The sequence below is a fragment of the Gigantopelta aegis genome, chromosome 8, assembly GCF_016097555.1.
Source record: "Gigantopelta aegis isolate Gae_Host chromosome 8, Gae_host_genome, whole genome shotgun sequence".
In the NCBI taxonomy this organism is placed as follows: domain Eukaryota; kingdom Metazoa; phylum Mollusca; class Gastropoda; order Neomphalida; family Peltospiridae; genus Gigantopelta; species Gigantopelta aegis.
Window position 1 is genome coordinate 2,767,190 of NC_054706.1, and position 18,090 is coordinate 2,785,279.

Consider the following 18,090-nt stretch of genomic DNA (forward strand, 5'->3'; position numbering starts at 1 on the left):
TCACTCATGTTTGGTTCCGGCTTTGAAGTTATGTATTCGATACATCTGTACTAGGATATTGCACGGTTCAGTTTAACGATGAAAGCAACGTATTATATGGACCTATTTGTTTCAGTCTATCTCATAAATAATTTCGTCGCTTGTGATGCGGAAAACAATAACAAACGCGATAACTGGACTTCGGGGTTTGATAATTTATTACAGGGACTGAGCAATGTGGCCGATTTAATTCTAGATTTCACCGGAGAAGCAGACGGCTGTAGATACAGGTGTAAAAATGGTGAGTATGACTATAGAAGGTGAAAGAATTACCCTTGTGAATATATACGAACCTAATATAGATGATCCTAATTTTTTTCAAAATATTCTAGAATATATTGAAGATTTCGAAAACGAAAGTTATATATTATGTGGAAATTTTAATCAAGTATTAAACCAAACATTAGACACTAAGAATTATGTAAACGTCAACCATCCATAATCGCAGAAAAAGCTTTTGGAATATGTAGACACACTTGATCTTAAGGATCCGTTTAGAGAAGTACACATTTAATGTTTAATGTTTAAAGATAAACATTTAAACGAGCTCGCTTAGACTATTTCTTGTCCAATAACCCAGTGGCGTCGGAACTGGGGCGACAGGGGCGGCGTCCGCCGCCCCAATATTTAAACGAAACAAAACAAAACAAAAAACACCTTTAATTTTTGGGTGTGAGGTCGGGATCGGGACATAATTTGGGTAAACATTACAAGCGCCCTGTGCAATGTAGTGATTAATCTCGTTAGTAACATTTTAATTAGATAATGTAATTTGAGTCAAAGCCCAGGCCAAGCTACTAAATGATATAGGCTATCATTTAGTAACTTGTATTGGTATGTAGGAGGACAGTTATAATTTAAAAGCTAAATTGAGTTATGTCACTTGGCCCATGTTTTCATCACTTTATAAGGTGATTCAATACCCTGGCTTCATATAGCAACAACTGACTGTACTATGTTGTTTGTTTATTATTTTGTAATACATTCTAAAACAGTTTACACACATGTAAAATGGTATTTGCATTTTGCACACTTCCAAATATGTCAAAGAAAAGGGTACAGATGGTGAGACCTCATACAAATCAAAATCAGACAAACTTTTTCATTGTCATAAAATTATCGGTGAAATACGCTTTTTTACCAGTACTTTTGCTACAAAAATATGTATGAGATACCTACTAAAGTTGTATCTTAAATGTAGCAGAATGCAGGAAATGGCATCTAGAATTCAATTTTGTTTAGGGGGAGCATGCCCCCAGACCCCTCTAGCACTCCCTCGCTTCGCTCGGTCGACATCAGCCTCCCCAATATTAATTTGCTTCCGACGCCCCTGTAACTTAATGTCTTTTGTTGAAAATGTTTTACTTGAAAATAGTTATAGATCAGACCATTCAGAAGTAGTTCTATTGTTAACTTTCAATCCAATAAAGAAAGGCAGAGGACTTTGGAAATTTAATAATTCATTATTAACCAACAGAGATTATGTAAATGTCGTAAAAGAAATAATTATTAAAGTAAAATGTCAGTATGCTGTACCAGTATATGATTTCAAAAATCTAAATATGGTTCCAAACGATGAAATACAATTTGTAATAAATAGTCAACTTTGTTTTAGAAACATTACTTATGGAAATAAGGGGTAAAACAATAGCTTTTTCTGCTTACAAAAAGAAAAAACATAATGAATTAGAACAAAAAATATGTGACGAAATCAAAGCACTAGAAGAAGATGAGGATATGTTCGACTTAGATACTACTGAAAGTAAAAAAAGAGAATTATTAGAACTGAGACAAGAAAAACTTAAAGGTTCTTATATAAGATCAAGATCTAAATGGATCGAAGAAGGCGAAAAACCATCAAAATATTTTTGTAATTTAGAATCTAGAAATTATTACAGTAAACTGATATCAAAATTACAGTTAGAAAATGGAACAGAAATTAATGATCAAGATGAGATTCTAAAACAAAATTATTATTTTTATCAAAATTTATACTCCGCATCATCTGCAAAAAAGAATAAGGACATCACAGAAATAATGTCTCAATTTAAATTTAATATCTTGACAGACATGGAAGCAGAGGAACTAGAGGGTGAAATATCATATTTAGAAGTATTAACTTTACTTAAAAATATGAAAAATGACAATGATCGGATGGGTTTACAGCTGAATTAAAAAAAAAATTCTGGAATGATGTTGGACAGTTTATAGTTCGGTCTATTAATTATAGTTACAGTATTAAAGAAATGTCTAACATACAAAAGTTAGGTATTATAACATGTATTCCTAAACCAAATAAACCTAAAGAATTCTTTAAAAATTGGCGGCCTATAACTCTTCTAAATTGTACTTATAAAATGGCCTCTGGCTGTATTGCAAATAGAATTAAAAAGGGTTCTTGATAAAATAATTAACACAGATCAAACTGGGTTTATAAAGGGAAAATACAAGATTAATATACGATATCATGTTTTACACCGAAATGAATGACATTCCGGGACTACTACTATTAATTGATTTTGAAAAAGCTTTTGATTCAATATCCTGGTCTTTTATACATAAAACACTTGATATGTTTAACTTTAAAACGTCAATTAAAAACTGGATTAAAACACTGTATAATAATTCCCGATCAAGTATAATACAAAATGGATTTCTCTCTGAACCATTTAAATTAGAAAGAGGCTGTAGGCAAGGCGATCCCTTATCTCCGTATATATTTATTTTATGTGTTGAAATCCTCGGCATCATAGTTAGAAATTCACCTAATATTAAAGGTATCACTATAGATGGAGAGGAATATTTAATATCACAATATGCAGATGATACTAGTTTTATTCTTGATGGCTCTCCAGAATCTCTACACAATACACTGTCAATTTTAGACTATTATGCAGAAGTATCTGGCCTCAAAATAAATTATTCTAAATCATAAGCTATTTGGATAGGAAGTGAAAAATATTCAAAGGAAGTATTTCACCATGCCAGATGGAAATTAGAATGGGACTCAGATCAGTTTACTTTATTGGGTATCAACTTTTCAGTAAATTTAGACCAAATTATTGAAGTAAACTATGAATCGAAAATAATAGAAATGGAAAAGTTAACCAAAATACCAGCTAACTGTTTTAGGAAGGATAACTGTTCTAAAACGTTTAATAATTCCTAAAATAATACACCTATTTATAGCTTTACCTAACCCAAGTGAACCACTAATCAAATATTTAAACACATTATTCTTTAAATTTATTTGGCACAAGGGTACTGAAAAGTTAGCACGCAGTTTAATAACTCAAAACTATAAAGATGGCGGAATTAAAATGATAAACGTAACTAATTACATTATAGCACTTAAAAATGCATGGATTCGACGAATGATTATTAATAACCCAAAGTGGACTAATCTCTTTAAATCTATTACAGGTATATCAATACTCAATTTAATTATACATGGCGACTATTTCATTACTTTTAAACTTGAACGAATACTAAACAAATTTTGGAGAGATACATTACACAGATGGTTACAGATACAACCAAAACAACAACCACATAATATAGATGACATTTTAGGTATTAATATTTGGTACAACAGTAAAATATGTATAGATAAAAAAAACTTTTATATATAAAAAATATCTTAAAACTGGTATCATGTTTATAGGTGATCTATTGAATGAACAAGAAGACTTCCTAAAATACACAGATTTCATTGCAAAATATTGCATACCTACAAATTTTTTGCAATATGCTTCATTAATAAATGCTACTAAATCCTTTATACATAACTTAACGGATGATATTTTTACATCATTAAAAAATCCCATTTTCCCATTTAAACTAAGCATGTTGTTAAACGACAAAAGTGGCTGCAAACATATACGATATACTAAATACTAGAATAATAATACCAAAAGCACAAATAAAATATGCAAATGAGAGGTTTATATATAATATACAGGAATGGGAAATGTTTTATACTCTCCCTTTCCATAGCATGAAAGATTCATCCTTAGCATGGTTTCAATATAGAATTCTGCACAGAATCCTGGCGACTAACAAATTCTTACATATGATTCATTATATTGATTCTAATGCTTGTAGCTTTTGTAGCAGTTATCCAGAAACACTAATACATTTATTTTTTAAGTGTGACAAAGTTCATAATTTATAAAAAGAAGTAAAGTCATGGATTTTATGTAAACAAGAAACGAAATCAATTTCAGCAAAGATATGGTCATATTTGGGATAACTAATAACAAAAACAGTAGCTTCATAAATTGGTTAACTATAAATATCAAGTATTATATCTACAGTATGAAAATACAGAATTTTTTTTAAAAAAATATAAATAGCGTTAAAAATATGTTAAAAACTAAATTTGATATCGAAAAATATATTCTTTAAAACAAATTGTAGCTATGAAACTTTCGATAAAAAATGGAATCCTTGGCTTGACCTTTTTATTGAATGAAACTTAACAATACCACTTTTTACCAACAGAACAAAGCAGAAATTTAGCTTATCTGGAAATAGATTCCGTCCAAAGCAAACCTTAATTGTTTTTCACAACAATACTGCCTTCTTTAAATGTTTTTTCTTCTCTTCCATACACAACATCTTTCTTACCCTTCCAAGCACTCTTTTTTTTTTTTTCTATCTTCTTTTACTATTCTGTTTTGATTTTAATTTAAATTACATCTTATACATTATCCCTATATGTGTGAAATAAAAATACAGTAGTAGTAATGGTAATGGTAATGACGGTAGTGGTGGTGATAATAATAATAATGATACATGTACTATTTTCTATTGCAATTTATCCTTTAAGTTAATTTAATTTTCCTTTCCTTCAATCTTTCAATCTTCTTTCTTTCTCTCCTTCCTTGTCTTTATCTCTATTATTTCTAGCTTCTCTGTTAACCCCATAAAACTAATGAACTATGTTTTACATGTATTATCTATGTCCATTATTACTGTTTGATTGATGTTATGTGTGTATGTGTGTGTGTGTGTGTGTGTGTGTGTGTGTGTGTGTGTGTGTGTGTGTGTATATATATAATGTACAATGTTTAACATATTAAATGATTGTAAAGTAGCGATACCAGGGCCCCAACCCTGGCACAACTATATTTGTTTTCTGGGGTTAATAAACTTTATTAAAAAAAAAATAAAAAAAAATGGTGAGTATACCTTCTTTATTTTAGAATTGTTGTAGTGGTCGATAAACAACACGTCTAGACGAATCCAATCAACGAAAGATAACCTCTGTTGATTTAAACTTGTATGTAATATGGAGTTGTTTCCCTTATACGGTGCAGTTGGTGTGAATCTCATAATATATATATGTACATGCATTTGTTTTTTTAATTATACACAGTGGTTATAAAGTTTGGTTTTGAATTAAGAAATCGTTCTAACTTTATTTGTAATTTGTAATATTAAAAAAACCTTTTAGGCAACATTTAAAAAAAATGTTTTAGGGAAGTTCATGGGAATGGCTCACTTATAATTTATACATGACTACATATCTATAGCCTATTCAAGTATAGCATTTAAAATGAGGCTCTTCATGACGTACGCACACATTGAGGGGTAAGGGGGGTCGCGCACGATTATGTACGAAGGGGAGGGTGTTCGCTAAATCCAATGTCCTTTTTAAGTCTGAAAAAACGATGTACGCCCGTTCGTTTGGGTGGGGGAATGATCAACCGTACAAAAGGATGGGTTGGAAAATCAGTTCGTGTGTATGTACTTCATGGATGGCCTCACAGTACAACATATATTTTATTGACAGCATAGTAGCATACTGGCGTGGAAAGCGGAAGAGAGAGGGGGGGGGGGGGGGGGGGGACACTGCCGCCAATTCTCCCCAGTTGAAAGGCGATCATAATATGGATTTTGAAGGAAAATATTGTGGGGTTTGTTTTTGTTTTTCACACAAACCAATTATCCATAATGTGGAAATATTCGACTACAAAGAGAAACATACAGTGATGACAATAGCCCGAGTACTGTGGCGGTAAGAGAGATAGACGGACATTTGTCAAGTTTCTTCCTGTAGTGTGACCGGTCTCGGTGGCGTCGTGGCAGGCCATCGGTCTACAGGCTGGGAGGTACTGGGTTCGGATCCCAGTCGAGGCATGGCATTTTTAATCCAGATACCGACTCCAAACCCTGAGTGAGTGCTCCGGAAGGCTCAATGGGTAGGTGTAAACCACTTGCACCGACCAGTGATCCATAACTGGTTCAACAAAGGCCATGGTTTGTGCTATCCTGCCTGTGGGAAGCGCAAATAAAAGATCCCTTGCTGCCTGTCGTAAAAGAGTAGCCTATGTGGCGACAGCGGGTTTCCTCTAAAAAAAAATCTGTGTGGTCCTTAACCATATGTCTGACGCCATATAACCGTAAATAAAATGTGTTGAGTGCGTCGTTAAATAAAACACTTCTTTCTTTCTTTCCTGTAGTGTGTGTATTAGTGATTACTATGTGAACTTCGAAAATGATCGATGTAAAGGTATTTGACGTCAAACATAGGATTGTTGTTGTATTAGAGCGGGAATATTTGACTATCGTTTGGTAGGCAAAGACTGCGCATCATTTATATAGGTTGGTCTCTGACGGTTAGAGAGCGCTAACTGTCCAAATGTAGGTCCAGCTCTCTTACCGTCAGGTTACTCGGGATAACATGACCTCACATTTAATCCTCCTTCCCCCCCCCCCCCCCCCCCCCCCCCCCCCCCCCCCCCCCCCCCCCCCCCGATGCTGAAATCTTCCAATGCTTATGCATAGCCCAGATATCCATTCGTTTATACTGGACAAAACAACGGCATCGACAAATTTAAATAATTTTATTGTTTCAAATACGCCATATATGCACATGCATAAGAGATCCCGGCTAGTGCCCTCTCCCATGTTCTGCTGTGGAGCAGCAGAACAGACGACCGAACACGTCATCCAAGACTGCAAAAATGTACAGTAGTTGAGGGATACTATTGGACAACTACAACAACACTCGAGAAGAAGCTGTACGGTACCAATAGTGATCTACAGATGACAGTATCATTGATAGTGACAGCTGGCCTAAACGTGTAGTCGTCGAGCGAACGAAAAAAGACGACTATATTACAACCCCCAACGTTCAAAAATATTCGATTGTCGCCGATGGTGCCAAAATTTTCGTAATAAGCATATTTTTATCATTAGTTGTTGAAAAGGTATTAAGGTGTGCTAATCTGAATGACAAACAGTAACAATCATGGGACTAATGGGAAAACGACGCATACTACTGACAAGGCTTTCCGCAGCTTACAAACGTCATTCGCAACGATACAAAGTTGACTTTTCGATGACTTTGCTCCCCCTCCGACAACATCTTGCGAATGTGCCTAAAAAAAAGAATGGTGAATTTTCACCAACGATGAATATGTATTTTAAGCTGAACATAAAGTTTATTTTAGCTGGATTCTAACTTTCCAAATGGCATTTAAGTTCGTAACTTTAAACGTACAACCGAGGCATCGATACAGAAAAATGAATGCCCAATTAATTGTCACGCAAAACTGTACGTCCGGCACAGTCTGTTTTAGGTGTAGGACAAGAACACTGATCTAACAACTTGTCCAATGGGACAAGTCAGCTGAAAATACCATGGCACGTTTGACACGTATTTCAATAACTATTTATCCTGTTCAATTATTTAGACCCAAAGTTTTTTGCAAATGTTACGTTTATTTCCTATTCGATATTTGTTTTCTTTGCATTTACATGAAAACAAACCCAAACCCCGACAGGTTTTATATACAAATCATCATATAAAATGCACGAAGTTGACTTAATTCCACTTTTTAAAAATCTCTGTGTCTTTTGAATGCACGTTATTTCTCCTATAAATAACTAAGGTCATTTGCATATCAAAAGCATCATTCTATAGTGCGTTTCAAACTAATGTTCGGTTCTATCGTCCTATCCGCACAAATCGTAGTATGACCTATATTTAAGAAAATATCTGTAAACATGAAGCAGGCGCGGATTCAGGTGGGGAGTTCAAGTGACAAAACCTCAGTTTGAAAAAAAAAAATGTATCAAATATTATAATTATATTGTGGAATACACAAGCGCGCGCGCTGAAGGGAGAGAGAGAGAGAGAGAGAGAGAGAGAGAGAGAGAGAGAGAGAGAGAGAGAGAGAGAGAGAGAGAGACAGAGAGAGAGAGAGAGAGAGAGACACACACACACACACACGTCATTTATGTAACGACGCACTCCACATATTTTAATCTATGGTTATATGGTTATAGGGAGAGAGAGAGAAGAATATGGTATGCATGCGATTGGTGGAGGTGTGACCCTCTGCACAACCCCAACCCCACTTAAGGCTTCTTTTGTATAAGGAGCGGGACGTAGCTCAGAGGTAAAGCGTTCGCTCATTGTAGGTCGACTGATCGATCCCACATGGTGGACCCATTGGGTTGTGTCTAGTTCCAGCCTGTGCACCACAACTGATGTATAAAGGCTGTGGTATGTGCTATCCTGTCTATGGGATGGTGCATATAAAACGTCCCTTATTGCTTATCAAAATTGCTTATCGGAAACACTGGCCCATGTGGTGGTAGCGAGTTTCTTTCTCACTGTCATAATGCTCCTTAACCGTTTTGTCTGACGCCACATAAACGTATATCAAATGCGTTGAGTGTGTCCTTAAATAAACATTTCTCTCGTATGTATGTGTAGTCTATATGCATTTCTAGTCGATTAGTTTATAGGTTGGGTTGTTTGATAGTGAATGATATGGAAATAAATTGTTTTTGGTGTTAAAGAGTTCATACATACATTAAAGTAATACTCCTGATGGGTATGGAGAAATAACTTAATCAGTCGACGAACTCATTTCTTCATCACTATCTTCGTTAAGGGGGACTATCACAGGGGGTATTTTATTTCTTATAAAACTATTTTGTTTTCTAAAATCTTCTTCGATCTTTATTACATGTTTAACTGCGTCAGAGAAGTGTGTTGGTGTGACAGAGTTCAATGCATGTGCAAGTTCTCTCCGCACCGTGGTCATTTTACCATCATTATGACGAGCTATGTGCCCTTTGACTTGACTCCAGATCAGTTCTGTCGGATTGAGTTCAGAATGTCTTGGCGGCAGTCTTAGACACAAGTGCCCATGGCGTTCAGCAATATCATCAGTAACAAACTGCTTTGCACATTTGTTACTTTTCACAAGTTCATAAAGAACTGGCTTTGTCATGTTACTCTCAAAAGGTATATTTTTGTTTCGTAGCCACGACTGAATTTCTTCCTTTTTAGCGTTTAGTGCAGGACATCGTGTAATCTCAGTTAATTTGTTGTGGTAGCTTGCGTTATCCATGACGATAACAGAAGGTTCTGGTAGAGAAGGCATAAGTTGTTCTTCAAAACCATTTGATGAAATTTTCATGATTCATCTCACCATGATAGTCTCCGTCTGTTTTTTTAGCCTCAAAGATCAATTCACAGCCATCTATCATTCCATATTTATCACAGCCAGCATGACAAATAATAAGTCTTTTTCCCTTCCCAGTCACCGAACAGAATTTAGGAACTCGATCAGCAGCGTCTGATTTCGGCAGGTGATTGGCGGTACTTGTGCCCGGGTGGATATCTGTCCAGTGGTGGGATGTTGTGTGGTTGACATTCACCCAGGTCTCATCTTGATACACTATTAAATACCCCTGTTCTCGTAAACTGGATATTTCATGGAGATAGGACGGTCTCCTGTCTGATATATTGGCGTCCTCAAAAATCACTTTTCCGGTTGTAGACATATGTTGGTATTTAAAATCGAGGTCATGGATTAATCTTATGTAATGTAGGTAATTCGCCCTCTCTATAAAATCTGTATGCTCGTCGTCTAATAACATCTTTATCAAATAAATCGATGAGTTTTCGGTCGCGTTTTTTAACAGTGATTTCTGTGCTTGGATTCGTAGAGTTTAGATTTTTCACAGTTCTTTTTACTGTTGAAACCGAAACTTTAAGTGCAGCGGCAACTCGGTCGACAATTCGATAAGAAGCATACCTAGGTCTACCGCGCTGATATTCATCTTCAAAATAATCGAAAACGTTCTTAATACACGATTTTACATCAACTGAAGTGTTTTTCGATTTACCCATATTTTTCCTCAAATAACAATAACAAGAATGTCGACTAATACATTTTCAATGAATTTATATACCCTACCTAACTTGTATTTTACGTGGTTTACACATTGCTACAATAGCACGTGCAGTCATAGATCGAAATAATGATGTTATTGACCAAGCAATGCTATCGTATTTTGAACATTCAGGGCTGTGTCTGCGGGATGAAAAAGTGGTTGAACCCATACGAGTCCGAACAATAGCCCTTTGGTTTTTCGCATTACAAATGTAACACCCAATCCCCAAACCCCAGCCCCTAGCACCACCCTAAATACTATATATATATATATATATATATATATATATATATATATATATATATATATATATATATATATATATATATATATATATACGTATGAGTTCCCAATTTAGAGGCAAATTAAATAACATTTTTATTATTATTTGATGTTGGTGGCCTTTGACATTTTATCCCCCCCCCCCCCCCCCGCTGGTCTTCTGGGTCCGGCCCTGTATTAAATTTATTTATAAATTTGGAAAGCACATTCCTGCGGTGTGTGAGGTGATTTGTGTTTATTACTGTGCTACACCTCAGTTGTGTTAGGTTAGGTATGGTATGCTAATATATAATTGATATAATAAAATAAAAATACATAATACATTAGCTAAATTTATTAAATATAATGCACCTACAAGAAAGGGTTACCTGTTCTGTTTGTTTACATTTATGTTTAACGGAAAGATTAGACAATGCTGTTACACAATGCAAAACAATAATAACCTTGATTTAGTGAAACAAGCTATAATGGCCTTCACGTAGCCTCAGATCCCAATGTTTTGATATGCAAATGACTTTAGTTATTCATAGGAGAAATAACGTGCATTCAAAAGACACAGAGATTTTTAAAAAGTGGAATTAAGTCAACTTCGTGCATTTTATATGATGATTTGTATATAAAACCTGTCAGGGTTTGGGTTTGGTTTTCATGTAAATGCAAAGAAAACAAATATCGAATAGGAAATAAACGTAACATTTGCCAAAAACTTTGGGTCTAAATAATTGAACAGGATAATAGTAAATACTGAGTTGCTGTAGGGCCCAAACACTCGATTCAGTGAACGGCAACACTTTGTTTGGTTCTCGGAGACTAAGCGAACTGCTATGGCCAACAGAGACGTGGAAACACAATACTAAAAAACAAAGTACAGTTGTTGATGGGAATACTAGTAATCCTTGGGGTTGATTTCTTCTTTGGTACAAAACGGCTTGAATGTTCATCTGCGTATTTCTTTACAAGATAATATTTCCACAGTAATATTTATCACCCTCAAAACAGCGATAGATACCATCGTTGGTTTTGGGATGTTTTAAATTATTATTATTATTATTATTATTATTATTATCGCACTGCCCCCTTTTACTGCTTTGAATTCCATCTCATTTCTTCCCGATCTGGCAACTCCTATCTTTCAACTTCTTTCACTGTCCACCTCCACATCCCAGTCCTTGTCTCTCCCACCGCAACGTGTGCTTTTCTCTTGTGGCTATCTGTGCTACACACCTGTCATTTCCCATCAGCTTTTAGCTGTGGGCTTAGTCTGACCACTTCGGAAAGTGTTCAGTAGTTACTTCTGGCATTGTTAAGAAACAGTTGTAACTACCTACTATGCTCCCCTACTACCGGTGGTCGTTAGTCAGTGCCGTGGGTCAGACCAGCTTTATTAGCAGCAGAGGACGAGGATGCCAGGTGGGTGCAAGGAAATACACAGAGACTGCACCTGTAGAGAAAGTTGAGACAGGAAGGCGATGGTGTGGACAGCTCATAAGAAGAGTCGGAGGAAAGTAACATAAAGGGTCGAAACAGATTGAAATCGTGGGAGAAATTGGGAAGTTGTAATGGTAGGCAGAGGGTGATAGATGAGAAAGCTTTGACGGGATTTGAACCACTGTCATCAGCTTGATTGTCCAGCAGCTTATCCACTGGACTACGGAGGTCACTTATTTGTTGTTAATTGTGGTGGGGTTTGTTGTTGTTAATTGTGGTGGGGTTTGTTTTTGTTGTTGTTAATTGTGGTGTGGTTTGTTTTTGTTAATTGTGGTGTGGTTTGTTGTTGTTAATTGTGGTGGGGTTTGTTGTTAATTGTGGTGGGGGTTTGTTGTTGTTAATTGTGGTGGGGTTTGTTTTTGTTAATTGTGGTGGGGTTTGTTGTTAATTGTGGTGGGGTTTGTTGTTGTTAATTGTGGTGGGGGTTTGTTGTTGTTAATTGTGGTGGGGTTTGTTTTTGTTAATTGTGGTGGGGTTTGTTGTTAATTGTGGTGGGGTTTGTTGTTGTTAATTGTGGTGGGGGTTTGTTGTTGTTAATTGTGGTGGGGTTTGTTTTTGTTAATTGTGGTGGGGTTTGTTGTTAATTGTGGTGGGGTTTGTTGTTAATTGTGGTGGGGTTTGTTGTTGTTAATTGTGGTGGGGTTTGTTGTTGTTAATTGTGGTGGGGTTTGTTGTTAATTGTGGTGGGGTTTGTTGTTGTTAATTGTGGTGGGGTTTGTTGTTAATTATGGTTTGGTTTGTTGTTAATTGTGGTGGGGTTTGTTGTTGTTAATTGTTTGTTATTAATTGTGGTGGGGTTTGTTGTTGTTAATTGTGGTGGGGTTTGTTGTTGTTAATTGTGGTGGGTTTTTGTTTTTGTGTGGTGATAATTTGTTTCGTGAACAACTTCACCATATTTATGAGTCGTAAATATATAAATGTGAAGGGAGAAAAGTGACTACATACATGTCTGGGGCCTAATTCACTCAACTCTCGTCACTTTGCGATCTCGCAGTGCAGTGCTAAAAGACTTGCAAAGAGGATGTTTTGTTGTCTAGTAGAGACTAAGAGAGATTTGTGAATTAGGCCCTTGGTATACATGTCTCGACTATATACCCAACAGCCGATGTATTTTTTGTGGTGAGGTTTCGTTAAACAATCATTCATTCATCTCGACTATATTGTTTGTTTATGAGACGGTTACGACGTGTAGTATTTCATTCAAAACCACAGCCTGTTTGTGTATAGCATCACACGTGGTGTATTAAAGAACACTATTGCATATGATAGCGCGCTATAACTGTTATCGTCACTTCAAAAAGAAAAGCAAACAGAAAAGAAGAGAAAGAGACAGCGCCCGAAGCGCCAGTGAGAGAATAGGCGTACGTCTGTCGATACAATTACTTGTACCGGATGTTTCACGGTCATCGCTGGCATAAATAGTTACAGGTTTTACATATTTTATTTTTAGTGTTTTCCTTAACTAAATTGGACTTCGGGGCCATAACTCGACGTACACAGACGCGTATGGGAAGTAAACCCACCTGCAGCTCGATAGTAACGTGGCATATTTATTGGTGCAAATATTATTATCTGTAACCAACTCACTCATGTCCTGCGGTTTTATTATAAGCCCATCTATGATGGGTCGTATTATGGTATGGCGTAACCCGTCCGTCCGTCCATACGTCCGTCTGTTAACTTTTTCTTGTCCGGACCATATCTTGCATACAGATGCATACAGGACCATCAAACCCCACCTGTAAGAACAACTTGGGATGGCGGTGAGTCGCGTACCATAAGCATACACTGGGGAAAGAAGGAGGGGTTATAATTATTACTAACCAAGGGCGGATCCAAACGAGTGGACCTGGCACTAAATTTGTTACACTGACGGGAATTGGGAGAGAAGTATTCTTTGTAGCTTGTGAGAATGTTGACAGATCATTACTGCGAACGGGTCCTTATAAAACTCCACGTGAAAGACAATTTTATCGCAAGAACACTAGAGCTGTAACGATACTTGGGTCACGATCCGATACGTATACCGATATCTGTTCGTGTCATGATACGCATCGCGATGCTTAGCTTTTCATATCAGTCATCGATAATTAAACTTTAGTTCAAGTGTATGAACCATGACAACCGTGATCAAAATTTAAGAAATGGTACAAGCTGTATTACAGGATAGTTTTATTGTCGCCTGACAATAAAATGAAATTAGAATGTTTCGAAATACAAATGAGAAGTCTTCAGAAAAATTAACGTAACATGCTTATTGAGTACAGTTCAATGGAATTTCAAGTTTTTTTTAAAACTTGTTAACATGTTTAGGTTTCAGTGCAGACCGTTGGGCAGTTACAACATTCCCTGCTGTACTGAAAACCCTTTAAGATGATACAGACATAGAGTGAACACACATATTTTTTGGCAACTGTATGAATGTATTGTATTGTATCGCGATACAACTGTCCTGAATCGATGTATCGTATCGTTTCCCTCGTATCGTGATGCGATACTGTATCGTCATATCGTGACAGCTCTAAAGAACACTGAACACGAGTTAAGATGCCACTCTGTTTTCCAGGTGCACAGCCATCTCCAAATCCTAGACACACAAAGTCTTACAATGGATGCGGCTCGCATGGGTTCATGGTAAGTCACCGCTCACCCGCTGTCACCTCTCCGAAATAACACGTCACCAACTCATTAGTTACTAACCGCAAAGTTTCTCGTGATTTCATATTTCACAAGGGCTGCGGAACGGAAGGGGGAGGCGCGGGGGACATGCCTCCTCCACACATTTCACTATCATTGTACTGGGGTTTTAAATGCCATAATAATTATATTTGAAATTCACAATTTTCTTTGGGAACATCAGCTTTATTACTAATTTTCAACAGTTTTTTGACACGTTGGACGTTCTTCGCGATGAAGGGACTGGGGATAAGGTGTGCAATAAAATCTCATTTGTATTTTATATCTTACATTTAGATCTATCACCTGCTTTCATTTTCTTACAATGCTCTAACGTCCGTCTCTCTCTCTCTCTCTCTCTCTCTCTCTCTCTCTCTCTCTCTCTCTCTCTCTCTCTCTCTCTCTCTCTCTCTCTCTCTCTCTCTCAAACTGGGAGCCCAGAGAGGTTTAATTAGCATTGCGAGTACAAAAGGTCTGAGGCCTGGAATATGTAGGTGTAGGCTGTGGGACCCCCAAACGGCCATTCTTAAGTGTCCTCTCCTGTACCAATCCGAGGGGCCGCCCCTCAAAATACCCCAAATTTTAAGTTTAATTAGCATGGTTGAGTACACCAATCAAACCTACACCAAAATGTTCTCTGTTGATGTGCTAATTAAGATCCACCATTCTTAAGTGTCAGCTCCTGTACTTAGTCCACTTAAGAACGCCCCTAATTAGCACTAATTAGACGTTTAATTAGCATGGTTGAGTACATCAACGAAACTGATGCCAAAATATTCTTTAGGGTACCCTGACTAAGGATCAATGATTCTTAAGTGTCAAAACCTGTACCGAATCCACTTAAGAACGGGTCAAAGGTCACAATCCACCCAATTTCAGGTTAATTAGCATGGTTGAGTACATCAACGAAACTAACGTTAAAATGTACTCAACCATGCTAATTAACCTGAAATTGGGTGGATTGTGACCTTTGACCCGTTCTTAAGTGGATTCGGTACAGGGTTTGACACTTAAGAATCATTGATCCTTAGTCAGGGTACCCTAAAGAATATTTTGGCATCAGTTTCGTTGATGTACTCAACCATGCTAATTAAACGTCTAATTAGTGCTAATTAGGGGCGTTCTTAAGTGGACTAAGTACAGGAGCTGACACTTAAGAATGGTGGATCTTAATTAGCACATCAACAGAGAACATTTTGGTGTAGGTTTGATTGGTGTACTCAACCATGCTAATTAAACTTAAAATTTGGGGTATTTTGAGGGGCGGCCCCTCGGATTGGTACAGGAGATGACACTTAAGAATGGCCGTTTGGGGGTCCCACAGCCTACACCTACATATTCCAGGCCTCAGACCTTTTGTACTCGCAATGCTAATTAAACCTCTCTGGGCTCCCGGGCTATCTCTCTCTCTCTCTCTCTCTCTCTCTCTCTCTCTCTCTCTCTCTCTCTCTCTCTCTCTCTCTCATATATATATATATCGTGTCAAATGTGTTGAGGAGTTGTTGAAAGATCAGTCCTTTCCTTGTCTGTTTCAAACCCCAGGTGGATACGTCACTGGTGCCAGATATGACGCGGTGCTGTAATTTGCACGACATATGCTACGACACCTGTAATAAGAACAAAGAGAAATGTGATAAAACCTTCTACAGGTGTCTCGAAGATAGCTGTCATAAAATGAAACGCTCTCTTAGCAAGGACATCGTTAAAGGTAAGACAAAACCTGTATGCAGTACCGACCTCGGTGGTGTTGTGGTTAAGCCATCGGATATAAGGCTGGTAGATACAGGGTTCGCAGCCCGGTACCGGCTCCTACCCAGAGCGAGTTTTAACGACTCCGTGGGTAGGTGTAAGATCACAACACCCTCTTTTCTCTCACTAACCACGAACAACTACTAACCCACTGTCTTGGACAGACAGCCCAGATAGCTGAGGTGTGTGCCCAAGACAGAGTGCTTAAACCTTAATTGGATATAGGCACGAAAATAAGTTGAAATGAAATGATAGGGTGAATCATTAGTAAGAAAGGTTAGTAATAATACACAACCCACAAGAAATATATTTGATTTGAGTATTATATTTTGAGTTGGGCGATCTGGAACTTAGAGATGTGAGTATTATATTTTGAGTTGGGCGATCTGGAGCTTAGAGGTGTGACGTATTAAATTTTGAGTTAGGCGATCTGAAGGTTAGAGGTGTGACGTATCATATTTTGAGTTAGGCAATCTGGAGCTTAGAGATGTGACGTATTATATTTTGAGTTAGGCGATCTGGAGCTTAGAGGTGTTACGTATTATATTTCGAGTTAGGCGATCTGGAGCTTAGATGTATGACGTATTATATTTTGAGTTAGGCGATCTGGAGCTTAGATGTGTGAGTATTATATTTTGAGTTGGGCGATCTGGAGCTTAGATGTATGACGTATTATGTTTTGAGTTAGGCGATCTGGAGCTTAAAGGTGTGAATATTATATTTTGAGTTAGGCGATCTGAAGCTTAGAGGTATGACGTATTATATTTTGAGTTAGGCAATCTGGAACTTAGAGGTGTGAGTATTATATTTTGAGGTGGGCGATCTGGAGCTTAGAGGTGTGACGTATTATATTTTGAGTTAGGCGATCTGGAGCTTTGAGGTGTGAGTATTATATTTTGAGTTAGGCAATCTGGAGCTTTGAGGTGTGAGTATTATATTTTGAGTTAGGCGATCTGGAGCTTTGAGGTGTGAGTATTATATTTTGAGTTAGGCAATCTGGAACTTAGAGGTGTGAGTATTATATTTTGAGGTGGGCGATCTGGAGCTTAGAGGTGTGACGTATTATATTTTGAGTTAGGCGATCTGGAGCTTTGAGGTGTGAGTATTATATTTTGAGTTGGGCGATTGGAGCTTAGAGGTGTGACGTATTATATTTTGAGTTAGGCGATCTGGAACTTAGAAGCGTGACGTATTATATTTTGAGTTGGGCGATCTGGAACTTAGAAGCGTGACGTATTATATTTTGAGTTAATTTGTCGGTAATCCATATATGTGTATACGTATACGTCGAATTTGCGCCGTACGTGACAAGCATCCCAAGGCTATGAAGGTCCTGTATGAAGAAAGCGTGGTCGACCCCGGAGAAATAAGGGAGAACGAAATGTTCCATTTAACGACGCACGACACATTGTAATTAGGGCATTGGATAGACATCATTAAGAAGCGCTTCGATAATTAGAGGTGAGACTAACTACAGCTGCTGTGTCAAGGATTACGCTTTTCAATTCGCCAGCAAGGGATCTTTTATATGCAGCATCCCACACACCCGATACAAATAACCCAAACTCCCGTCTCAGGGTTAGTCACTGGCGTGCCTGAACCTTTTGGATAGGGGCACGTTAATAGAGTTCCCGTTCCCAATAACCGAAATAG

General features: G+C 37.3%; 1 protein-coding gene across 1 annotated transcript in view; it reads left to right on the forward strand.

The window, feature by feature from the left end:
- LOC121379163 (group XIIA secretory phospholipase A2-like) overlaps positions 1–18,090 on the forward strand; it is a 26,511-nt gene continuing 8,421 nt past the window's right edge. Inside the window, exons 1-3 of the mRNA XM_041507659.1 lie at positions 1–280; positions 14,579–14,646; positions 16,231–16,396. Of these exons, the coding sequence (XP_041363593.1) occupies positions 79–280; positions 14,579–14,646; positions 16,231–16,396 (436 nt within the window). The 5' untranslated portion in view covers positions 1–78. The remainder of the gene's footprint in view (positions 281–14,578; positions 14,647–16,230; positions 16,397–18,090) is intronic.